At 51.5% G+C, this 25,898-nt stretch overlaps 1 protein-coding gene across 1 annotated transcript; it reads right to left on the reverse strand.

Moving 5' to 3' along the window:
* Nucleotides 1–388: 388 nt before the first annotated feature.
* Nucleotides 389–25,898, reverse strand: SLC7A1 (solute carrier family 7 member 1; the record flags this gene model as incomplete). The annotated part of the gene is made up of 12 exons (XM_084282378.1): nucleotides 25,805–25,898; nucleotides 14,463–14,846; nucleotides 11,782–11,940; nucleotides 10,970–11,144; nucleotides 8,981–9,105; nucleotides 7,157–7,379; nucleotides 6,261–6,400; nucleotides 5,166–5,268; nucleotides 3,066–3,277; nucleotides 2,545–2,693; nucleotides 1,145–1,253; nucleotides 389–498 (listed from the first exon to the last, which is right to left on the reverse strand). Exons 2-12 carry the CDS (start codon nucleotides 14,830–14,832, stop codon nucleotides 389–391), a joined length of 1,875 nt encoding a protein of 624 aa, XP_084138504.1. The 5' UTR covers nucleotides 14,833–14,846; nucleotides 25,805–25,898.

Below are 25,898 nucleotides of genomic sequence, written 5' to 3' on the forward strand. Positions count from 1 at the left end.
GGGGGGAGGTCACTCCCGGGGCTACTGAAAGGTTTCATAGCAGCATTTAAGGTTAACTGGCACACAGAAGCCGCGTTCGTTCTACGCACGCCGAAAAATAAAAAAAATACAATTCAAAATTAAAACAGGAGGGGAAGCGCACGGCCCCGGATTAGCTGACAGCGCTGCCGGGAGCGTGCCAGAGGTGCGGCTTTTTTTCCCTTGCCATCCTTTTTGACTGCGCTAGGAAGCAAGCTGCAAGCTGCAGCAGCGGGGCCGGGGATCCCCACGTCGCGCTTCCTGGTCTCTGCCTTACTGATTAACCGGGGGCAACGCTTCGGGCTCCCCCCGGCGCGGCTGCCTCCTCGGCTGCAGCGCTTCCCCAGGTGCCCGTGAGGCCAGCACGCAGTCATTTGCAGCTGTCCGAGCCAGCCTCCGTGCTTCTCTCCGCGTCCGCCGTGGCTGCGTACGTGGCTTCCACGCTGTGCCATATCCCGTAGGTGAAGTAGATGATAAAGCCTGCGGGGAACGAGGGGAGAGAGCAAGGTGAGAGAACAGAAACCTCTCCTCACGCCTACAGGCACGGGTTGCTGGTTAAGCCCAGCCGTCCTGACAGCACTCCAGCAGATCACTGCACTGCCTGCCTCAGAAAAAAGCCATAAACACAGGCACCATATTTTAAAAGATGACCTATCCCTGCCCCAAAACCACCAGATGAAACAGGGCTGATTGCAGAATAAACCCCTCGCACTGTTCAACGCTGTTTGTTCCGCACAAAAGCCTTCCCTCTCCCCTTGTGTGCCTCCATCTCAGTAAAATACATCAGCAACTGATGCTCGTCTTCTTATCATAACCTCCGTGGGCTCTTCAGCCTTCTCCACATGGCTGCTGGGAACACCTCGGGGCAGAGCTCAGCTTCAGGAAGCCCTTACTGGTTCACCTCTCTTCGATCCTCCAGATCTCCTTCCTTACAGGAGCTCACAAAGGCTTCATGACCCTTAAATTTAAAACAAAGCTGGAAACACACTGCCTAGATGGCTTCAGTAGGCTACCTGGAGACTAAAAGCAAGCAGAATCCCTCCCTGGGATGCTACAGTAAATTTATAGCTAACAAAATCCCATAACTTTGACCACACGCTTTTTTTTTTTCCTCTCTTAAACTCACCTATGAGCATCCAGACTGCAAATCGTATCCACGTGCCTAGGTCTAGCTGCATCATGAGGTAAACATTCACAAAAATACTCACAATAGGAAGAAGGGGCAAAAGAGGTACCTGAAAAAGCAAGAGGGATACATTACATCGACCGGAGAGATTAAAGGGGAAGGAAGAACACCACATCCCTGGCTAAATGGGCAGTGATGGCTGTCACCAATGCTTCAGCTGCCAGATCTGAGATAAAACAAGGTTAGATCAACACTCAGGGGATTACAAAAATTAATAATAAATAATAATAAAAAAAAATCTGAAATATTTTAAGCCTTTCCTGTTTAAGCTTCAACAAAAAACACCCCACACATTTATGGGGGCCAGCCATTCCCTTCATTAGGAAAGGGACAGCCATGCAAGTTAGAAAAAGGAAGAATATTTTCCTAAATTAGGCTCTGTCAAGTCAGTAGGGACAAATGACATTGCCCTGAGGGGGTGAGGTATGTGTTCAGAGACTGCAGAGATGATCTCTGAACTATTATTGGGCATCTCCCAGAGCTCTTGGTAGACAAATCACCTATTAAAAAGAAATATGGGAATACAACTGGGGAACAAACCAGTCAGCCTTGGATTCCTGGAGAGATTTTGGAGAAAAATCACTAAGCAGGCAGGCTGTAAATGTCGAAAAGACAACAAGGAGATAAGAAACAGCCAGTACAGATTTACCAGTGACAGGTCTAATTTTCTGCTTCGGACAAGGTAGTGCCTGAGGGCAAAAAAGGGAGTTAAAATATCCCGAGTGTCAGGAAAAAAAAAAGATCTCCTCAGAAATAAGTTCAGAAAATACAGCCCAGGCAACAGCTCCTAACTTTTCTGCTCTGAGGCGCTTTGTTTCCACTTGTGGGCCCATAAGCCAAAGAGATGAGTTACAAACACTACTTTGAGAAACTATGGTTGGGTTAAATTTATTGAAAAACTATGAGAGTACTTGGGAGGACGGGATTAGAATTCAAACCTGCCTTTCTAGATTGAACAGCCTGGAATCAATACGAGGAAACGTGACCTGCAGGATTATACTGTTAAAAAAAAGATATTTTTTTGATAAAAAGGTATTTTTTCAATATAAAAAGGATGCTGTGCTTGGGCAGGGCAAGGGAATGGAGAGAGTTGTTCTTATTTAATTCTGTTAATGAGAGAATGGTCATCCCCTAGTCAGCATGGCCAACAGCAGGATAAATAAAAATAAAATATCTGTTAAATGTGCAGCATGGAAATTTAGGCTAAGCTATAGGGAACAGCTTGCCAGCTGTCTGGGCAGCACAGCACTGAAAATGTGACAAGGAGAAGGGCTGGTGTCTTCTGCCAGCCACCTCCCAGAGGGCTCTTTTCAAGCTGCACCTCCTCCCAGGGCACTCACCTTAAAGGAAAGCTTGGTCTTGCTTTCGGGCTGTTTCCATATAACGAAGCTGACGATGAGAACCAGTATCGCAGCAAGAATCCACACGGCCTTTATCAGGATGCTCGGCTCGAGGGCAGTCAGGATGCAGCTGCCCACGATAAGGAAACCTGTGAAGAGACACCAAAAGCTTATGGTGCTTTTTTTTTTTTTTAAAAAAAAAAAAAAAAGAAATAAAAAGAAATAAATTAAAAAAAAAAAAAAAGGAAAGAAAAAAATTGGCAAAACAAAATCTGAAAGCACAGCAAACAAAACTGCAAAACAAGAAAACTAATTCCCTTTCCCTGTACGCCCCCACACACCCCATCTGTGTATTTCCCTTCAAGTCATCAATTTAACCTGTAGATCCTCAGTTATTTTAGCTGCTACAAGAGCTCGCTGCAATTCCAGGTAACTGCAAACAAGCAAGGAGTTGAGCTTTCCCACCACAGTGAGCTCCAGGACCTACCAGCTGCCCCCGAGCAGCGCTGCCCGGTGCTTACCGATGATGAAGGTCGAGACGTTCACCACTGAGCCGGAGAATTTGGAAGGGTCGGAATTTGGGGGACACAGGATGGCTTTGAGGGAACATTTCTCCTCTTCCTCTGGCAGAAAGCCAGCCTGCGAGTCGCTGGTGCTCACAGACTCGTTGTTGTCTGTCTCCTCTGTCGTTCGAGCCATCTGGTAAGCCAAATTAGGCTGCTCGGGCTGATACCTAGGAAAAGGGAAGTGAGACAGAGAATGTATGGGCTTGGCATAGGGTAACAGAAAATTGTGACTGCACCCCAGATCCCTATAGCCTCAGAATAGGCACACGTAATGCCTACAGACTTGTATTTCAGGGGAAAATCTGAGGATTTGTTCACTACGTGAGCAAATACAATCAGCTATCACCGCCTAAAGCTTGGTTGTAACATCCATGTTTTAAGCTGGCCAGCCATCTCTTCCATAAACCCCACCACCCACATCACCAAAATATTATCAGGTGATAGCAGGAGGCCTGGAGAAGGATGTGCCAGGAGAAGAGCCACGACGAGGCTGTGGGTTTATCTGTGGCAGCCTCTTGTGCCCTGGTGTGGAGGCAGTTGAACTAACAGCTCAGCACATATCACGCCCTGGCAGCTGCTGATCACACCACGCAGAGACATTCCTGGTGTGCTGTCCTCCTCTGGTCCAGCCTCTTGTTGCTTTGCCTGTTGCTACAAAGCAAAGAACTGTAGGGTTTTTATTGCACACGTGGACAATGCCTCATTTAACAGGGCCCTGATGTGCAACGACATGAATCCATCCACAAAAAACCCTCTTCCAGCCCCAGCTCTTTTTTTTTTCTTTTCATTTTTTCTTTGCATGTGGCTCTCAGCTACATCTACCTAAAGGACAGGACCATTTTGCCAGGCTCCTTAAAACCATTTCTGCGGGGATACGTTGACAATGAGATTTGTGAAAGATGAGCTGTGGGACGCAGTGAAACCCTTGGGTAGCAGGGTATCAGTCACAGCACCTTCCAGCTCTGGAAACGGTTGAGGTTTTTCTTCAATAGGCAGCCAAAGCAGCTGCCCTGGCTGCTTAAAGGCTGGCTGGCAGCTCTGCAGATCTACAGTGGGGAAAATGCCACCCGATAGGCACTGCAGTGTGCAAAAGCAAATTAGGAAGCCATTTACAGCCATATGGAGCCGAGAGGGCTGGGAAACCAGAGGGAAGGTATGAAGGGCAGGGAAAATCCCCCAGCTCTGTGCACTGGGGCAGGGTGGACAGCACAGGCACACAGCACCAGCATTAAAGTGCAGGGTCGGCCCTTCATCAGAGCTTAGTTCAATGAATTTGCTGTGAGCAGGTAAAAAGCATCCTCTGGATTTTAACTAACTCGTTGAACACAGAAGGGTATTGTTCAGCAACACGATCTTCAAAATCCAGCCCTTCTGGGCAGAGTGCTGTTTGTGAGGTGCCAAACAATTCAGACGCTCCATTTTCAGCTTATTCTCGGGAAGCTGTGGGAGCTGAGCCCTCGTAAAGGACACAGACTAAGGCACTGATCCTACAAACCCATGCTCAACTTCACTGCTGCTGCCAGGCTCTGCTCCTACCCCCTTACTTGGGTGGCTGAGCACAGGAACGAGCTGCTCAGAGAGGTGTGGGGTCTCCTCTCCTGGATGTTCAGAAGCTGTCAGGACACAATCCTGGGTAAAATGCTGCAGGAGACCCTGCTTGAGCAGGCAGGTGGGGCTGGACAATCCCAACCCCAACCATTCTGTGGCTCTGTGCTTCCTTCTGGGACAATCTGCAGCACTTCACTGCTGACTGAAGGGTATCCCTGCTGACTGTCTGTAGGACGCAGAGCAAAGGCAAAAAGTGGTGAGCAACACGGCCCCATCTGGCTTTAATGCTCGGGTGAGAGCTGAACTCCCACCCGCACACCTTCTCGCAGAGATGACACAAAAGAGAACCTCCCTCGCACCTCCAGCGAGTACAAAAGCCCACGACCTTAAAGAAATAAGTCTTTCACATGCTTAGCTGGAGATATTCGGGGTTTTACGGGGTCTGTGGAAATTAGGAGGGCATTAGGCTGCCGTGTGGTGCAAGAGAGGCTCTTGCTCCAGCCATACCTCAACACCAGGACGCAGGCTGCCACCAAGGAGTAAGCCAGGAGGGTCCCGATGGACATGAGATCCACGAGATCCTTCAGGTCGAAGAGAAAAGCCATAACAGCTGCGGGGGGAGAGGAAGGCGAGAGGGAAGGACAAACATTACTACAGCAGAATATGCACATCCCAGCAGCGTTATCAGCAGCACAGCACACGTGTGGCTGTTGCTCGGGACTTGGCAAGGGGAAGACAGGGAGCTGGGGGCATCCCGAGGTGGGGGAAGGCAGGATTTGCTGGGCACCCGTGGCCTTGTCAGTCCCTGCCTCTCCTGGACTGCCACAGCACACGTGGCAAGTGCTCCCCACGCCTGCAGCTTCAGCTGCATGCTTATAGCCCACAGTGGGGTGACCAGAAGTTGCTGCAGACTGGGTTTTCTTATTTTCTCTGGCTCTTTGTTCCCCAGTGTGGACTCAAGGCTCCCTGAAAGGAAAAATGTGAGGGAAGAAGCCGATTTGGATGGCAGAAGGTGAGGGAGAAAGCAGCACCACGCCTCCGCTTGCGAGGCACGGCGAGGACGGGGGTGGCTGCGAGAGGAGGATAAGCCACTCGGCTTTGCTGTCTGGGTTAATTCCTGTGCTCCTGGGAGGCGGGCGAGGGAAGGGGAGGACAGGACTGAGCCCAGCTGCGACGAACTGATTAACAAACGCCTGTGCCACGGGCTCCATCTGCTCGTCTCCGGCTGCTCTGGCATCTTCCCCCGAGCAGCAACCCACAGCCAGGGCAGGCGGCAGGGGCTGCAGCCAAGCCAGGGATGCTGGGGCACAGCTGGCTGCCACCTGCGGGGGGTTAATTACTTCTAAAGCCGGCCAAGCAGCCGGGGAGGGGATGAAGGCAGCTCTTGGCATGAGGCAACGATCTCAGAGCAAGAGGTACAGACGCACAGCGAGCTACTCACGTTCACCCTGCCCTTGTGCTTCCTTGGAAACCCAAGGCATGCTCTGGGAAGCCACGCTGTGCACTATATCCGATTAGCAGCGAGCGTCAGGCAGGCTTATCTGCCCCCAGGATGAGCTTATGGCTCCGCTCCTCCCGTTCGTGCAAGCTTTAGGATCTCACCTGCGATGGCTCCTGAGGTCACCGTTGCAATTATGGGCGTTTTCCTCTTCTCGTTGACTTTCGCCAGAAATTTAAAGAGCAGCCCGTCTTCTGCCATAGCATAAATTATTCGAGGCATTGGAAACATGGAGCCGAGGAGGCTAAGAGCAGAGAAAGGGGAAATAAGCTACTTACAGCACCTCCTGCTGAGCCCAGGAGCACAAAACACATCAAGTTTATGGCAGTAGAAACACGGAACAGGTGGCTTTCATCCACTTCAGCTTCTCTTTCAAGAGCTCCCTCTGAACAGCCCTGTTGCTGATAGCTGGCAACGGAGGCACAGCTCCATGGTTTTGGATAACTTAGCCTTGGGGCACAGAAACAGCCTGACTTTTGGGTGTCAAAACACCTGCAACTCCTTTCAGCCTCTAAGAGTTGCTCACCTAATTGCATATGCCTGAGCTGAACTGAAACAGGTCTCCAGGGAGAGTCAGGCAACCTGCAGGCAACCTGCAGATGCTCCACAAGATGCTCCCTGCTCCCTGACTTAATTCTGCTCCCCACTCGGCAGGCCTGGACGTCTTGCAGGCTTTGTGGAGCTGCTTCCCTGACTCCCTGATCCCAGGTTTGTATTACAGAGACACACCGACTGGGTTTGCTGCCAAGATGGGTGTTTCTGAAGTGATCCTGGTCGTGTGCATCACTGAAATTTATCACAGGTTGAAATGCTGAGCTTTTTCAAGGCGACAGCTCTGAATTTAAGCCCTGATCCCAGCTCCTCTGCCAACAAAGACCCAGGGGAAGGTGATGAAAGCAAAAAAGCTGGGCCACCACACAGCCCTGACACGCACTGTTTTGTAAATAAGCTAGAGATGTGTTTGCTTTGAAAGAAGCACCAAGGACAGGCCGTGCCTCACCTCGTGGAAAGTGCACACAGGGAGCCGACGGCTACAGCGTAATTGGCTCCATCCCAGCCCACGTATTTAAAGGCGTTGGGCAAAGGGCTGTTGGTATCCAGCTGGTAGTAAGGCATCATGAGCGTCAGGGCAGCTGACACGCCAAAATAAGCCACGAAGCAGATGAGCAGAGACGCCACGATGCCGATGGGAATGGCCTTCTGGGGGTTTTTTACCTCCTCACCTAGAAGAAAGAAATTGGAGCATCAGCCCAAAGACGAGCACGAATTTTCTCCCCGTCTAACACGTAATGGCTGGAGATTTCAAAGCCTCTGTGTCGGTTCAGCTGCTGTGTGGAGCTGCACACTCCCAACGGCCTAAGGAGCCCGTCACATAGCTCAGACTGGCTGCTTCCTCCCACTGCTGCTGCTCCTGTCATTCCTTCAAACATTTGTGGGTGACGCGTAAACTCAGACATAGAAACAATCAGGATTAAAAGCAGCGCCTTCCCCCAAAAAGGGTTATTTTTATCTCCAACTGCTCCTGCTATCCCACTGATAGCGCAGCCCCAAAACAGCTCAAACTCACAAGTGACGAGACAAAAATTGTCATGCAGCTGTGGGGCAAGTATTTAGGTCCGAATTTCCGTCAGCATCTCCACCAAAGCAACTGCAGTGTGACCAGAGCACACTACAGGCCCAGTTCCAGGGAAGGCTTTTCATTTCACATGAAAATCACAGGGGTCTTTGAAAATCCCTTTCAAAAAAGGACTCCCTCTGGTTTTTATAGAATGTTTTGGACAACCGAGTTGGGGGAAATGTGTAAAAAAATAAAAAAAATCCTCCAAATGCAGACAGTGATTGATTAAGAAGCAGCTTCGAGGCTTCCTTGTTCTCCAGAGCTGCTCCTGTCTGAAAGCAAAAGCTTCTGAGGCTTGGCATTTCGGGAGGCAGAACCAATAAGCAGACTCTTGTACCTATAAGTCAAAGACAGATGAATGTGTTCCTCCTCCAAAGAGAGGCCCCAGGGCTAGCTGAAGTAATGGAGCCAGCATTTCCTAAACTCCTTGGAACACGAGGCAGTACTTTGTTATCTGTCTCTGTGATGGTCTCCTCCCTCTGTGCCAGCTTTGAAGCAACTCATTCCTTGCCAAACGCGAAATTAAGGGTAAGCCTTCCTTCCTCCGGGGGAATTAGATCCTTCTAAGCCAGGAGGAATGTGACAGCGCTGGTGGTTACTCTCTCAGAAGGAGATCTCTGAACCTTTGGAGATAAAAACTCCCCTTCGTTTTGAGGCACTGCTTTAGGTGGAATATTCCTCCTTGGAGGCTCCCTCTTTCTCTGGCTCTCTGAATACTCCAAGCCAGTGGAGGATGACTGGAGCACCACTTCAGCTGAAGGCACTGAAGCATCCTGCTCCAGAATAACCTGATTAAAGCATCGTCTGGAGTTAGAGGCTCAAACTCCACCAGTCACACAAGAACCTGGGTTTTACTGCATGCCTGTTGGTAAAACTGGCTGTGTTTTCTGATCTGGTTATTAGCAGCAGTGAACAATCATGGAATTGAGGCAAAGAAGAAGGGAAAAAGCTCTTTTTATGGTTTATATGATCTAGCCACCTGCCACAGCAGCCAGAAGGCAACGTTCGTGCACCCAGGGACTTGGACGTACTCAGCAGTTTGAGGATTAGGAGCAGCTGAGTCAAAAATGTATTTTGGGCTGAGGTTCACAGGGAAAATGGATGCAGCGTCACGGATTACTCATCATCTGTGCTGTAAAACGTTCCTGAAAGCCAAGCAGCCAGCAACCAGGGTCACATCTGGCAGGAAGCCCTGCTCCCTCTTACCTGTCGTAGCGATACAGTCAAATCCAACGAAAGCATAAAAGCACGTGGCTGCCCCTGAGAGGACTCCTTTCAATCCATAGGGCATGAAGCCTCCGACACCATACAGCATTTCTCCCTGGGTGTGGCTGAAAAACACGACACGGGGTTATAGAAGGCGTTCTGCCCAGGTGGCAGGAACCAAACTCACACCGAGGTCCACAGCTGGAGTTCAAAGGGACACGCTCTCCTTTTCACGTGCCAGCATGCAAATACTGAGGGAAATGCTCAGCCCTACCCACTGCTGGGCTCTGGGCTGGCCTGCAGCAGCCTGGGGAACGCAGGGAGTAAAAATGGTTCGTGGTTTATTCTCAGCACCTGTATTCATGTTGGGATAAAAATGTCTCGGCTGAGACAGGGAGAAAATAACATGACTATTAAATTTTCTCTCCTGATAACATTGTATGTGTGTAGATACATTTCAACAAGCTTTTGAAAAAGCACAACACCTAATTCTGAAAACTGAAGACAGAGAAAAATGTAAAGCATCCACTGTTCACCTAAGACGAACTCAGACAAGGCGTGAGGAGACATCAGAGCAATGCAGGGTGCCGTGACAGTCTAAAACCTACCCAGTGCTCCACCCTCAGCCTCAAAACTCCCTTCACCAAACCCTGTATGCAAATCCTGCGTGTGAGCTGAGGCGCCTGCACCTCTGACAAAGCAAATCCTTTGCTGAGCCTGATCCAAAGCTCGTTACAACAGGCACCTAATGACCCCAGCGCACTCCGGATCAAAGCCTGAGATACACCTGCCTGTGTCGATATGCATATACAGAAGATCCTTCAGTTAGAGCAACTTAGGCCACTCAAAATTGAGGAAGAAGCCTTGCAAAGATGAATTAATTCGATTAAGGCGAATCCCAGATCTGCACGTCTTATCAGGTAGAAGCATCTGAACTCTCTTGCAGGAGCTCCACCGAGAGCTGAAACCTCGCCTGTTACGTGCAGAAATAGCACAGCCTAAATGTGGGTTGCTCTGGAAATAATGCTAAAACGAAGCAAACCCCAGACAGACTTGACAAAAATAGCAAGAGCTATGGGTGAAAGAGCTACAGTTCCACGTTGAAGCTGTTGCACTAATTGCTACTTGCATGGGAATAGCAGGAGGGAGGGAGGGGGAACCTTTCCTACAGAAGCAATTTGTTCGCAGGGAAGAAGATCACAGCAGGCTGAATTTTCCAGAGAAGCTCAATAAGTGGCTTGTATACAAGCCAAGCTAGACCCATGCAACATTTATAAACCTCTCCGGCGTGTGCCAGCCTGTGTTTCCTTGCAGGCCAGCATGAAGGGTTCAGAGAGTGAGCCAGGACTGAGCTGATGGACGCGGAGACATTGGGAAGCCAGGGAGCAGTTGTTCTGTGTCACAGTCTCAAGTAAAAAAAAAAAAAAAATAACAGCCTGGTATCACTGGCTACCCTTGCAAGCTCCTTATCTGTGGTCCTTTGTTGGAATAGAGGATTTTGGCCAAGCAGCAAAACGTCATTAAAAATGGATTTGTGATACGCCTGCTGCAGTGCATTAAAATAACCTGCAACTCGCCTCCCACTTCCTCAGGCATTTGGGACGAGCTCTCCCAAAGGTACAAGGGTTCTTCAAGGAAACTGCCCCCAAGTTCAAAGAAACAACAGAGCTACACTTGATCGTGGCTTAAAACAGGCACCAGAGCCAACCTCGTGCTCAAGGTTATCTGAAAAGCTCTTTTCTCTCAATTTTGGACTCACCCCCGTGCAGAGCCCATGCTGGCACAGCCTGACTCCCACCAGTTTCACCCCAACAGAGTCGCCCACTTTCAGCAAGCACCCACCAAAACCATCTTTGCCCCCAAAGAGCTCGGTGAAGGAGGAAGCCGTCCCGTTCACCGATCCTCTGACTCGCCCCACAAACCCTCCTCTAAACCTGCTGTTGCAAATGCATCCATTTTAGGTCTAACAAAAAAAAAGGTGCAACCTACTTGTCCCCCAAAATGCTGTGGTTGGTGTTGTAAATGTCCTCTTCGGTCAGCTGCCAGTTTTTAAGCGATCCTTTCACGAAGCCGGAGACCATGACGAAGCCGAGGACAAGGATGTTGATGCAGGTGAACACTTTGTTCACCAGGGCCGATTCCTTCACACCAAAAATTAAAAGCCCTGCGAAAAGAGCAAACACACGGTCGGCTGCTTCAGCACCAGCAGCGTGCGCAGGGGCTGGCGGAGGAGACCCAGAGCAGCTCCCTTAGTGAAAACGTCAGCGCTGTACCAATGCTGAGCTCTTCCCAGCTTAAAATTTTACACATTTTCAAGACTTTTCCAAATCCTGATCAAAGCCCTGGCACATTTTTAGGAAAAAAGGAGGAGGACCTGACTGCTTTTCATACGTTTACTTCTCTGGGGTCTTGCATTCAGTGCTGCAAGTTGAAGCCCGTACATATTTCCATGTTTTGACACCTAATATAAAAAAAAATAGTACATGATGTTGCTACCAAGTCCCATGTTTTTCCCTCTCACTTTTCTTGGCCCAAGGCACTGAAAATTGGCAGATTATCAAAGGGGGAATAAAAGTAGTGGAGTAAGAGAACGAAATCCTTGTGTAATAGGATTTGTGGGGGGAAGGATTAGACTTCCATACTGATTGAGGATAACAAGTCATCTTTTCTTTCCTTCCTTATATAAAATTTGATCAAAGGCTTTAAAGGTGGCTCAAAAACACCAACAACGCTCCCCTCTAATTACAAAGCTTGTAAACAGGAGATGCCCAGCATTAAAACCCCCCTTGCCAGGTTTTTACCTGTTAGGATGATGATTATCACCACGGCGAAGATGTCTGGGTACTTGGCCAGCACTCCGGGCGCATCCATGGTCATGTATTTCCTGCAGAACTCCTCGATGTGCTGCCCGATGATCTCGTCGAACGTCGCGCTCCAGGCTCTGGCCACGCTGGAGGTCCCTGGGAGAGGAAAAAGAGGACGAGGGTCACCTTCTGCAGCTGTCACACGCCCCAAATGCAGGGCACTTTGCACAGCTTTTGGCCACGGCAGCTCTCAAAGGCTGCCTCTGAAGGCAGCCTTGCATTGGGAGCTCGGGTGCTAGCAGAATTTCCTCTGCAGACCCAGCTCATTGCTTCACAGGGTGAAGGTCCCCATCATGTTTTTTTTTTTCCCCTCTGAAGCAGTCCATACCTCAGCCTGTACTCAAAGCACCTGCTTTGATATCAGCAAAGGCCATCAGCCATCTCAGACTCATGCTCTGACAAGATAAAATCCCTTAACAGCATGGTTTGGCTTCCTAGGAAACCTCATCATCTTGAAAAACCCTCACAGGTGCTCCACACTCCATCACAAATGTTCTGCTTTCCTTCAAGACAATTCAAGGGAAAAGGCTGTTTCTTTACTGCTGGTTTCTTTCTTTTTTTCTTTTGGTCTTGGCTGCAACGTTTCGTGTTCCAGGACAGGAACAACCAGCTCCTGCACGCTTTGTCTTCGATGCCAGCTGCTCGGAAGCCAGTTCCCCATCGCTATCAGTTCATCCTGAACTCTCTGTAACCAGCGGGCTTAAGGAGTGGGGGGAATCTGACGTTCTTCCAACGGTGCAGGCACCTGGATAATATCTTTATTGTTGCTGAGGAGCTTGGCACAAAGGCATTAGGCCTGTACCCAGGAGAGCTGCACCCATGGCCACCACAATCCTGGGACCCCAAGATTTCATTTTTTCCCCACGTTACTTTCTGAGTGGGTGTCTGAAAGCCTCAGTGACAACATCAGCTTGGCTGAGTCCCTTATAAATTTAAGCTCCCATCACCTTGGCTGGCTCTGGTGGCACTGCTCAGGATTTTTTGCTACGCAAATGAAAAAAAAAAATTGGCTTTCTGCCCCCTCGCAACCCCCAGCTCTGAACTGCAGCCTGTGCCTGCCAAGAGAGCTTTCCCTCCCCCGCCCCTGATGCTGACCGGAGTTGTCCTTGCTCACAAGATGGGCAATTAGCACAAAGGAAGAAGTTGCATAAGATAAAGGAGAGAGACCTCGTACAGCTCGCATCCTCCTCGGGCTGATTTGTCTTAGCCACCCTTCCCAAATTGCGAGGAAGCCAGTTGCAAGCATTTCTTTTTGCTACGGAGCTGAATTAAAAGTAACCAAGTTGTGTCAGAGCTCCTTCACGGACAACACCTACGTAGTTTGTAATGAGTTCTCTACCCTCCGCTAACACAACCAGCAGCCAGCTCAAAACCACAGGCCGAGGCAGCGGTTCAAAAGCCATTTTGAGAGGACAAAAAAATAGATCAGTCTCAGCTCAGACTGGGAGCGTAACGCTGGGTGTACAATCTTCTCACAGTGAAATTGCAGAATCAGGTTTTGGGACCGAGCTGAGGCTTTTCCATGGCCATGTAAGCCAGTTCTGTGGTCCAGTATCATGGTAGGAAGGCCACCGTGTAGATAACAAGACAATGAGCATGATGAAGACTGTGTGTCATTAACCTTCGGGATGAGGTGATAAATCACCACAAAATCCGTGCCATTTTTCTACATGTAGCCTAAACTGAGTCCATTTTACAAGTCTGGATGAAATTATATTCTTACTTTGTTTAAAAACTATTTTTATCTCCTCACTGGAATGAACCTGATTCATAAAAGAACCCCAGGACTCTGATTTCCGAAGGAGACGAGGTTAATTAACTCTGGCTTTTCAACCCCTCAGTTGTTATTAAAAAGAAAATAAAAGAGAGAGGAAAAGGAGGAAGAGGTTCCAGGTCACTTCATCACTCTTGATCTGATCTCACACTTCCCAGCTCCATGGGAACTGATCTCCAAGGTAACAGTTGCACATCCCATAAAATGCAACTTTAAAAAAAAAAAAATTAAAAAAAATAACTTCCTTTAATCATTTAGCATAACGCTGGGTTTCATTTTCATTCGTTGAGTCTTCGCTCTCAGCTGGCAAGTTGGTTGCAGCCTTAATTATGGGCACGATGAGGGATCCTTACTTGGCAAAGTGTGCTCTGTTTTAGTGCATCAGCGGGGCTGCACGCCGCGTGCTCAGAGCGTGCTGCATGGCCTCCCTTAATGTGAGCAAAGGGCTTAGGAGGGATTTGGTTTGGACCTTTCAGAGGCTGCAAAACTGCAGCTCACCCTAGGTTAAATCCTGCCACCACTCATGAGAGAGAATTCTGAACGCCAGCTGCTTTGAACAGGTCTCAAAGGGACCAGAAATTAATTCTTGATCAGGCAGGAGCACAGAAATTCTGTCTCAGCAGCCAGGGCATGCCACGCGGGTGATGTGGGAGTTCAGAGGAAGGAGCTGCTGCAATAATTTGGCTTCAGGACAAAGCCCAGGGTGTAGCACTCACCTTGTAGGGTGACAGCAGCCACTGCCACCCTGCTGAAGAACCCTCAAACCTTCAGTGGGTTTTAAAAAGCACTAAAGGGACCGAAAAGGTTTCAAGCTAAGGTCTCATCGCACGCCCCCCGTACTCACCGATGACGTAGGAGAGGATTAAATTCCACCCCGTGATGAAGGCCCACAGCTCGCCCACGGTCACGTAGCTGTACAGATAAGCTGACCCCGTCTTGGGAACCCGGGCACCGAACTCCCCGTAGCAGAGCCCGGCCAGCACAGAAGCCAAGGCGGCGATGAGGAAGGAGATGACGATGGCAGGCCCCGCGTTTTCCCTTGCCACGGCCCCGGCCAGGACATAGACGCCTGCCCCCAAGGTGCTGCCGACGCCCAGGGCCACCAAATCGAAGGTGTTGAGGCACCGCGAGAGCCGGCTGTCCTCTCGAGTGCAGTCCACGTTTTTCCGCCGAAGGAGCTGGTTCCCGAAATGGAGAATCTTCTGGCACTCCATCCTCGTGTCCGGGCCTGCGAGAAAAACAAAAAAATCATAGTTATTTATACTTTTAAAGTCTCGGGGGGTGAACTAAGAGCAAAACCCTGGAGGGTTGCATCCCCAAATAAGGCTCCACACGTGCTGCTGGCCCTAGAGGGAAACGTGAGCATGTGCAGCAGTAAAACAGAGCCACATTTCCCTCTGGGAGCTCCAGCTCCTGCCAGCAGGCAGTAGCACGGGCTGGCAGCTGCCCCCGGGCTGGAAGAGATACAACTTGGGATAAAGGACACGCAGAGCCGAGCTTTATTTAATTCGGTTGCACCGAGGCAAGGCTCAAGCTGGTTTTTATTTGCATCGGCTGCGTGCAGCTCCCTGGGCCTCTCAGCCCACAGCCTGCCACCCTGCCTCCACCCCAGCACCAGCACCCGCAGCCTGCTGGCAGTCGAGTGCATTCAGGCCACTACCAAACACCGCCTCAGTTCTGCCATCACATCGTCGACTCCAAAATGAAGAAACTCCTCGTTTTCGCCAATCCCTCTCCCTCGGCCTGCCGCCTGCCTCCCCCACCATCCCGATTTGCTTTCAGGCTTTGCTGCAAAGCCTCTGCTCCACAAACCTGCCGCCTAATAACGATCGTGGACCGTTTATTTGCTGCGTGGGCTTTTCATTTATTCATTAAAAAAAAATAGCTGGCGAATTATCTCCAGCTCGTCTATAAATCCAAGAATCCCACTTAAAATATATGTTGAAATAACTTAATTCTGAAGCTTCCTGGGGCACACCTGCGGGTATTTTTTCCAGCTGCGTTGTGGTTATCAAGAGCAAAAGCAGAAGGGCTTCCGACGGACAACCTGGTTAGAGGAGGAACCGTTTCATTAGGACGGGCCTAGAAATGAAGGCTGGTGGCCATCCTGAGCCTCTCCTGCCCGTTCCTGTCGCTTTTCAAGCAGCAGGTGACAAAAGCGAGGTTTTGCTTCCAATTACACCCCCTGGGACTCGGCAAAGTGCCTTTCAGTAAGGACAAGCAGGGATTTTGCTCCTCATCCCACAGCACAGCACCTCCCTGGATGCTGTGGAGGGGCCCTCACGTCCCTGCCCCGACCCTTCCCCCTGCCCTCATTTGTTATCTTTGCGATTGCATCAAAGGGGGACTGCGGCGGAGCTGATTTTCCCCTCCTTAGAAGTCGGGCCCGCCTGTGATCTGGCTTTTTGAAGGCTTCTTGCCTTTGAAGTACGGAAATGTGTGCTGGGCTGCCTGCTCTCGCTCCCACTCCTGCCCGCGCTGGAAAGGAGGAGCCTTCATTTCGGCGTGTGGGCAGCGCTCCCGCGGTACAACGCAGCCCGAATCGCCTCAAACAATGCGAATTACTCCAGAGACGCTGCCAAGTGGCACAGAACCACCTCCCCGTCGAGGAAACTTGACCTGAATGAACCGAAATGAGCTCTGTGTGTCCTCACACGCCCGATTCTCACCCTGCTCAGGGCACCGAGGTGTCAGAGAAATCCTCTGGGACCCTGGGCATGAGGTCCTGGAGGGCGAGGAAGAGCTCCTTGGAGGGGCTCTGGGCATCACTCACCTGCTGCTAGGACAGCTCCTGGGACAAGCTCTTGTAGGGCCAACCCTCCTCCTGCCCAGAACCACCCCAAATCCTGGGCACCTGGGGGCTTCAGCAGGAGCCGAGGGAAGGCTGAGCCACCTCGATAACCTAGCAGGGAGGCTCCCGGGGCAGGGTTCACATCCTCAAGTGAGATCCCACCGGAGCCAGCAGCAGAGCTCCCACCGACATCAATAGGGCCCAATTCCCCCGTTCCTCCAGGTCCTTGTCCTTTATTTACAGCTCACCCCGTGTTTGTTCTGCGTCCAAATTCTCCTGCCTGGGCCGCATTGTGTTGTGAAGTCACATAAGATATTCTCTCTCTTCTGATCTAATTGTTCATTAACCTGTTATATCAGGCTTGTGGATTTCCTTCCCCGTCGACAACATTTCCAAAAGGGCCGACGTTCTTCAAAAACAAGGCGGTAAGAAAACAAGCAGCCTCGCGTCTGGCTACAAGCAGCAAACCATAACAAACATCTGGCCGGCCGAACATGAAACGCCACGGGTAAAAATAAGCCGACAGGGCAGCCCTTTTACATAAGCAGCGCTACCGCTTCCGAAACAACCACGGCTTGTTTCAGCTTCTGGAAAGCCCTCCTTATCTGCCTCAAGGCCCTGCTGCTCCCGAGAGTTTGCTTCTCACAAGCCAGCTCCGACACGCAGAAGAGCGTGAAATTAATGAAGTGTGAATGCCCCTCCTTCACGGCAAAGTGGCATCCCACGGCGGGTTTTGTTTTTCCTCGGCATCCTTTTGGTCTTCGGCGAATGTCTCCTCATGCAGCTACAGCATCACCGCTACCGAGCTGCAGAACAAACAGCGGGTGCTTATGACACGTTGGCATGTCTGGAAGACAATGTGGAATGGGTTTGGCCCTCTGTTTTTATATTAAACACACGCCAGCTTCCTGAACGTGCACGTGGTGATGACTTTTTGATGGTAACAAACCCCTTCGGGTGCCCTTTCCAAAGGGCTGGCTTTGGTTCGTCCATCCCCGAGGTAGCACCATCCACAGAGAAGCCCCACTCAGAAAAAGAAGAGATGGAAAACCTGTGTTCCTCCTCTTTCTAGTAGCACGACAGATATTTTCAGGTGTCAGATTGAACTGCAGACTCCTAGAGGCAAAGAGGTTTTAGGGGACCTCGCCAGAACCACCGACTGCCTCCTGAAACCTCGTTCGGAAACACCCAGAGGAAAGCAAACAAGAACTGAGGCAGCCACCTCAGGTGCAAAGCAAAACCTTATTTCCCTGCACTAAAGGATCAAGAGTGTCAGATAACGCATTTGGAAGGACCTCTCTTGGAAAACCTGCAGGTGCTTTGTGAAGTTACCTTGCAACGAGTGAGAGGGCAGAGAGAAGACAGCTACAGCAGACACCGAGGTCTCCACGCAGACTCCTGCCATGAGAGAAGAGGCTTCACAGCTGATGAAAACCAAGGCAGGACCGTGCAGCAGCGTTACGTGGAGCTGGAAGACATCCCAGCACGGCAGCAGCAATGGCTGGGAGCTCGAGCCAGAAGCCAGTGAAAGGAACTGCAAACCTTTGCATCGGTTTCACCGTGCGGAAAAGGATGCCACCCTCTTTTTTTATGATAACCAGGCAAGATTTGTCCGTGTGCTGTCGAATTGCTCCCTTGATTTACATAATTCTATATTTTTAGGTGTATAAGTATGTATTTATGGCCCTACACCCTGCAGAAATGCAGATTACATCGGCACGTGTGGATGTGGCCACCGAGCGTTGTATTCTTTGCCAATCCTGTCACGAAAAGCGGGATCACCCAGCAGCAAGGCATTTACGGCTCAGAGCAAAGCCATGCAGTTAAATATAAACCACTGGCTACACACAGCTCGGCCGCACACGCAGCAGGGGGTGTGCAGTGTGTACAAACACGCTCCTACCTACCTGCCCAGAGACACGCTGCCCACAAAACGGGGCCCGTGTTACCTCCCTCTTTTCAACACGGCCGTTTGCGTGGCAGGAGGAATGTGCTGCCCGGGAAGCAGCCCTCTGCCCCTCGTGGCTTCTGTTCTTCCAGCTCCTGAACGTCACGGGTAGCTCAGAGATTTCTCCCAGTGCTCTGCAGGCATCTCACAGCCCCGAAGGATTCGCCCCACTGCAAAAGGAGCAGCGAGGTGCCCTCTGTGATCCCTACACCACCCATTTACTTACCATCAGCTCCTGGAGGGGAATAGCCAGTGCCACTGGAAGAGCAGAGCGTGCTGCTGCTCCACTTCTGCCTCGGGGTGCTGCTGCTCGCCAGCCTGTCTTGTGAACCAGCACAGCTTGAACCAAGTTCATTTCCCATCCCATAAGGGCTTCCAGGATGGCAATCATCCTCTTCCCAAGTCCAGACAAAACCTCCTAACTGCAAGCTGTTTGTGAGCCAGGGATTTCCCCCAAACCTCAGAGCAGACAGACTTCAATGTTCTGCTTCGATGCCTGCCTAAAACTTGATCCGGGTTATTTGTGGTTATGCTTTAGAACATATTTCAAAACAACGAGTGATTTTTGACCAAAATAAAAGGAGGGAGGGTGTGACAAAGGCTGTCACACCTCTCCCGCTATGGGAATCCCTATTTTCTGATGAAAAGCATTTAAATTGAAATTATCTCCCACCAGCTCGACCCGTCTTCCCAAATAGTTCCTCAGCAGGGCTTCAAATTATGTTTTGTGAGAAAAGGGCTTGATTTAACTCCCCCAGTTTGTCACAAAACCTGAGGGGATCTCCACTGATAATTAGACGTGCCCAAGCAGAGCCCGAGACGGATTGCCAGGGATCGAGTCCGAATGCCAAACGGCCTGGAGTCTGCCAGGGGTTCAGCCTTGACAGCAAGCAGGAAAAAAAGAGAAAAAAAGGAATTATGCTCTGGGAAACAATACTAAATAAGCAAGTTTCTGTCTTACATCCAGATAAAAGGGAGACAGGGCTCTGCTCAGCCGAAACGTCCGGCCGTGCCACGCAGCGAGCCGCAGGAGCAGCCTTTAGACAATGATCCTTGGGAGACGGTGGGAAGTGTCCATGAGGAGATAAGGAAGCAAGCTAGACCGAGACAGAAGTTGGTTTGTTATTCAAACAGCGGTGGGGAAACGATCAAATCAGAAATCCAGAGCCCTGAGGCTTCTGCAGAAGAACGAACGGCGTCCTGTAGCGAGGTGGGGGGACTGATGGAGGGAGCCTTCCCCAAACGCTGCCGTTTAATCGATGAGAAGGGCACAGCAGGCAGGGATTTTCGGGCACACCAATTTTGGGACGTCCCTGAGAGGTGAGGATGGCAGCCAGCACTTTGCTACCCTCGGGTAAGCGTGCCTGCAAACCTCAAATTCTGCTGCAGAGCCTACACCGCCCCTCAGGGCTTGGGCAATCGAAATAAAGTAATTAGACTAATTAATTGATTAATCCGGGAGTTTTCCCAGGTAAAGCACGAGGCGGGCACCTGGCCACACTTCTCATCTGCCATCGGACCCCCCCAGCCTGGCTCTCACAGCCCGGTGAAAGCCGCTACCTGTGCTTGCAACGCGCTACTCCAGTCGCATCATCATCTCCCTGCCCAGGCAGCTCCTTCCCGCAGGATTCCCGGCCCCCCGGAGCAGCCTGGTGGTTAGGAACAGCAGCAGGGCACGGTTTGGTGCTTTCTGCCAACACCACGAGCAGTTGCCATGGCAGCTTCGCCCACGTGCTTGCCCGCTCACTGTTAAAGCTTCACGTTGCACCGGTCGCTCGCTTTCCTTCCAGTATCCGCCCCGATCCTGCCCAGCTCGGCGCTCCTCCAGTCCCTTAGCCCAGTAAAATCCAGCATTCAGTGGGACAGGAGCACCTGAGTAATAAAAAAAAAAGGCAGACGAGCTGGGATTACTGCTCTGACCGAGGGGAAAAAAAACACTCTTGGAAGTGATTTGCAAATAATCCCCTCAGCTTTCGCTGCAAGGACTTCACAGCTCCTGGACGCTGATGGGCTTCCACCAAAACGCCTCCAAAAAATGCAGGCACGGTAAACAAACCCCAAATAGAGCAGCCCAAACGCTACAAGTGTGAGGTCTGCCTGCTCTGATCGCACGGCCATCAGGTGTTCCCGCTGTCGCACGGGTATGGGAGGCCAGGCTTGATCTATTCCACCTAAATAAATCTGACTATCGGAGCGGGGCAGGTGGAAGGTCTGTTTGCTGGCGGTAAACACTCTTCGCTCGGCTAAAACTCACTGCTCAGCTCTCCCCTGCTCCTTGACAGCCGTGCTGCAGGAGGAAAAAAAAGGCAAAGCGAAGGCTTTTCTCTGCAGGCTGACCAGATTTGCCATCGTCGAGTTCTCATTCCCCTCCAGCAGCCTGGCAGCCGACCAGCCTGCTATCACATGTTACGAACCTGATTAGAGTTTCCCAGGTCTGATAGCAAAAGAAATCTCTCCTGATTGCATTTTTGGGGTTGGAGGTGTGCAGAGAGGCCGAACTGCTGAACTTCAGAACCGAGGATCTCCTTGCAAGAGCGGTGGTTCCTCCAACAATTGCAGTCCTCACAAATAAAGGGCTTTCTGAAGCTGCTGAGCTCTGGTGTTTTCACTCTGCTGCTTGTGTTGGAGCTTTCCTGAAGCAAAAAGGCCCCAGCAGCCAAACTCCCAGCCCAATCCTTGCTGTTCCAGATCAATCCCACGCGAGTTCTCATTTTCCACACCCCAGCGGGAGCCCAAACACCGATTGCTCTTCCCCTGCGTGGCACCTCCACCCTCACCCCTCGTTCAGCTGCCGAGCTCTGGGTGTTCCCCTCCCTCACGCTAAGGCTGCCAGCTCCCTTTTGGCTCCTTTCTTCCTCTTTTCCAGCGGATTAAAGAGCCCAAAAGGCCCCTCCTGCTGCACCTGTGATCAGCACCAGCGGATGCCCGATGCTGTGGCATGGCTGCGCTTCCAAACCATGCCAGCTGAATTCCCCATCCTTGTTTTAATCGCTCCTGCTGCTGTTCCAAGCTAAAAGGGACACCAAGCAAAAGCCTTTCTCAACCCGCGCTGCCGGTCACCCTGCTCCGTGAACTTTCGGAAGGGGGAAAGCAAACAGCACAGCCCTCGGCAGCATCCTCTGCTCGGGAATTATCTCAGGCGGGTCAGCAAGCGGTGAGGAACCCGGCGCGGAGTTTAATCAGCAACCTGGAGATGAAAGGCTGCACTCTGGTTACCCAGGCCAACAAACTAATCCCCCCCGTAGTATTTTTGCTGGAGATAAATCACCTTATTTACTCTGCCAGCTGAAACAGCGTGGGTGAAAGAGTGGCTTCGGCAAAGCCACCTCCTTCTATGAACACAACAGGTTTTTTTATTTTAAGGCTCTCCCCCTTTTCTTCAGCGCAGGGACACAGCTCGTGTGTCAGCTCACGGCGAGCTCTTGCCACATCCATATCCTAAAGAGCCTCCCACGGAGGCATTCCTGAACGAAACCACTACAGCATTAGCAGCGTTTTGCTTTTGTTGTGCTTTATAGCTCGTGCTTTTCTCCCCCCTTCTTTTTTTGGCAGAAGTTCTCTCCTTCTGCTGCCCCGCAATCCACACCTACATCACTTCCCGCTGCACAGGCAGGACGGGGAAGTGGATCCTTGGGAAACAAAAAGCCCCGATCTCAGCGTGTTTCACCCATAAAGTTTTAAAAAAAAAGGCAGTTTTACACGGCCCTGCTTTTAGAGCAAAAGGAAGTGGCACTGAACCACATCCCACAGCCACCCCGCAGCCCCAGCACACTCACCTGTGGTTTACCTGCCCCGGGGGGTGCAGACACACGAGGCAGCACCGTGCAGGTCGTCCTACAGCTGGCCCCAAGAGCTGCGGGCACAGAGGGGAATATCCCCAAAGCTGGGGGGTGTAACCCAGTCCTTCTCACCACAGCCAAACGCCCGGCAGCCAGGAATAACACGGGGTCACGGCACACACCGCTGTTTCTGCCGAGAGCACCTCCTCGTTGGACAGAGCGGCTTCCAGGAATAAATAAACCAGCTGGGATTAAGCAAGCTGCGTGAATCCGCACCAGGGACAAACCCAGTTAAAGAAAAAGCTCATTGTTCCGTTTTTATTTTTTATTTAAGGATGTCGGAGTGGCTCTAATAAACTTTTTTAGGAGGGGATGACTACCAAACAGCCACCGGATTCAAGAAAAACACACCTTGCTCAATAAATCCGGATGGTAACTCACTGCAAGCCCTCAAAAATAGCACCCTAATTAAAATCCTCATCCCTGTAATTTATAAATTAAGCAGGCTGAAAGATCTGCTAGGAAAGATACAGACAAATGACACAGGTCTGGAAAATGACGAGGCACAGGAGTGAGGTGCAAAACCTGCCCAGCTCAGGACAGACAACTCTGGGGAAAGAGAACCCAAAAGTTGTTCCTCAGCCCAGAAAAAGGCAGGAGAAGGAGCTGTAAGGAAATAGGAAGCTAAATACTGCCCTTACGGTCATAAATGGGGCATTTGAGTAAGCCTAGGAATCGCCTGGATTTCTCAGAGGAGTTGTGACACGGTACAGCACGCACTGAGTGGGTTAGGTCATCAGGAGGAATGCTGCTTAGCCAAGGAACCAGTAGTGCATTTTTTCACCTGATTTACCCCAATTTCTGAGCACATTTCATTTGCACCTCTGTGAAAATGACGTTTTCTGATCTGGTTTTCACTCGAGGGGAAAACTGGAAACTCCAAAATGCACCCCGAGCCAAAAACCTCGTGGCATTTCATCCTGGAAACTCCGAAACAAGGCACTTCTGTGCAAGATACGGCTCACAGGACCGCTGGGCAGCCACCTCGGTGGGCTCAGGGCAAGCCAGCAACGCTGGGACGAGGGTCCCAGGGTTTATACAAGCCACGCTGGCAGCAGGGAGGTGGGAGCCCCAGTCCCTAATCGCTGGCACTCCCCAAGTGCCCACGAACCAGAGGGAGGTGTCAGTGAACCCCACGTCCTGTTTGACCAAGAGATTCAGCTCGGCCCTTTTATTTTTTTTTTCCTTTGTGGGTTTAAGCAGGCAGCGATACGGGAGCAAAGGCAGCAAGAAGGGAGTGCTCGAATACCAGAACAAACTCACCCCCAGTGCAAACAGCCACGGCTCTCCCCAAAGCCACGGGGGAATCCGAGAACCTCGCAGGTTGACCGAGATCAAGGTTTAGGCGTTTGCAGTGCAGACCTTTACGTCGGCATCGCTGATATGGGCCAGGAGAAGGGAATTAAAGGTGAAAGCTAGACTGGCACAGAGCAGTCCTCACACGTCCCATCACCTAAAGCAGAGACACAGAGCCCAGGTGCAACATTACCTGCCATTTGTTAGTGGACTGGCACAGAAAAAAAGATAAAAATAAAACTAGGAGTGGCAAAGATTTCAAGAGAAACACAGCTCCCAGCTGGTTCCTCTGAAAACTGGTCAGGTTGCAGGAAGAGCAATGTTCTTCTACGCTCCTTCTGCCTAGCGGATCCAGCTCCCTTCTCCCTCCTTCACGTGGGCTCATGAGCACGTTGCAAATGTGCAATAACACATTTTGACCCACATTCACAGCTGAACTGCTTGAATTAGAAGCCTCGCTGGCCTCAGTTTCCGTTCCAGCCCCCCCCAAAACTCGGGGGGCCTCCTGAAGGCGTCTTCGCGCTGCTCAGCACAAGCCTGCAAGGAGCGAGCCTCAAAACACCCCCCAGTGAAACAGCACGAATCAACAACACAGCCCAGGGAACAGGGGCATTTTGGGGCCAGTTTCACTAAGGCACACTGGTGGAGGGGCACAGGACAAGAGCCATCCCCTCCGGTACCATACAGAACACAATCTGCAGTTACACAGCCTTCGCAATTCCACAATTCCTCTCTTTTTTTTTTTGCATCAGGTACAAACCTTGCCTAAAAGACGTTTAGGCTGACTGCCGAAGGCAAGGCAAGCCCACAGAGCATCTCACCAGCCAGGAAGGTTTCTCCCAGTCAGAGGTAGAGCCAGTGCAGCTGGGAAGCTGGGTGTGGGTGCGTGCCTCGCCGTGTGCCAGGCATTTCATAAAACAAACAGCCGGTCAGTGCTGAAATCCAAAGCGAAACAAGCTTCCCTGTCACGAGGTTCAAACGCGCTGCTGTCAGAGCAGGCTCTGCAAACCCTTTTTGCTTCACTACTGTTTTCACATGCTGCGTCTTGCCCTCGGGAACTCAGCACAGGGACTACCCACGCCTCTCCCTCCATGGCAGAGGCAGCCAAGTGTCACGGAGTAAAGGATTCCTAAAGGCAGAGCTGTCCCACAGCACCTACAGGTGCGAACACATCTTCCCCACACGCCCTGGGCTTGGAGCAGGGGCGCTGAGAGGTTCATGTGATGGCAGACGTCGCCACGGGGTTGTTCCTCGGGGCTGCTGCTGCTGTTTGTACATGGCCGCGAGTGCCACACGTGGCAGGCAAAGCCGCTTAGCTAACAGACAGCTCACTGATAAACCCACCTTCTCTCATACCCTGTCAACTCCTCAGAGCTGCAGTGGTCTTCTTGTCCTCAGCACCGATGGTAATTACACCCTGCTCCAAAACGAAGAGTCCTAAAGAGTCCTACCCCTTCTTTCCAGCCTGTGTTGCATACAAAAACCCTCTTGAGTTGTTCTTCCCCCCCTCCCTGCCCTGTCTGCCACAAACGTTAGGACATGAATATGCAAAAGACGAAGAAACCCATCTGTTAGCCCAACCGGCTGACAAACAAAATGGGCACAAGCCCCTTCCCTAAGAGCAGCAGTGACCAGGGCAGGCTGAAGGACAGCAGACAGCAGGAACTCGTGGGCTGCAGCCTCAATTTGAGCACCAGGAGCACAAAACAGGCTTCTGAGTGAATTCCCAGCCTCTTTTGTAATTTTAAAGGAAAGGAAAGCGCCGCACGCTGGGGCCACAGCAGTCCCAGGTGAGGGATGGCCATGGTGGTCCGAGGCTCGCTCCTGCTCAGCGCTGAGGCCTGCACCTCCTGGAGAAGCATGTCCTCTGCCACCCCGCTCGTTTCGTGGGGTGAAGAGACGTGGGTTGAGCGGGGCCGGGTGGGTTTCACCCCTTGAAGGCGGGCAGGGTGGCGGCGATGCCCACCTGGGTGGGTGCCAGGTGCCACCAAGGGCGGCCGGGCACCGTCCCCCTGCCACCACAGGACAGCCAGGGCTGGGGGTCCTGGTGTTTTTGGGGGGCACGGAGAGGGGATGGGACACCCCGAAAGCTGAACAAGGGCTGAAGGGGACTGAGGAGGGGGCTGAAGGGGGCTGAGGAGGGGCGAAGGGGGCTGAGGAGGGGCGAAGGGGGCTGAGGAGGGGACGCAGCCCCCGATTGCATCATGCAAAATGGATGCCCCGCGCGTGGCGCGGCCCCGTCCCCATCCCCGTCCTTCTTTCTCCTCGTCCCTCTCCCCGTCCCCGTCCCCTTTCCAGCTCTCTCCACTCACCCTCGGCCCCCTGGCCGGCGGCGGGCTCAGTTGTGAGGCGAGGCGGAGCGGCGGGCGGCAGCCGCGGCGGGCATCGTGGCCATGGCAGCACCGC

The sequence above is a fragment of the Netta rufina genome, assembly GCF_964035555.1.
Source record: "Netta rufina genome assembly, chromosome: 1".
Classification (NCBI taxonomy): domain Eukaryota; kingdom Metazoa; phylum Chordata; class Aves; order Anseriformes; family Anatidae; genus Netta; species Netta rufina.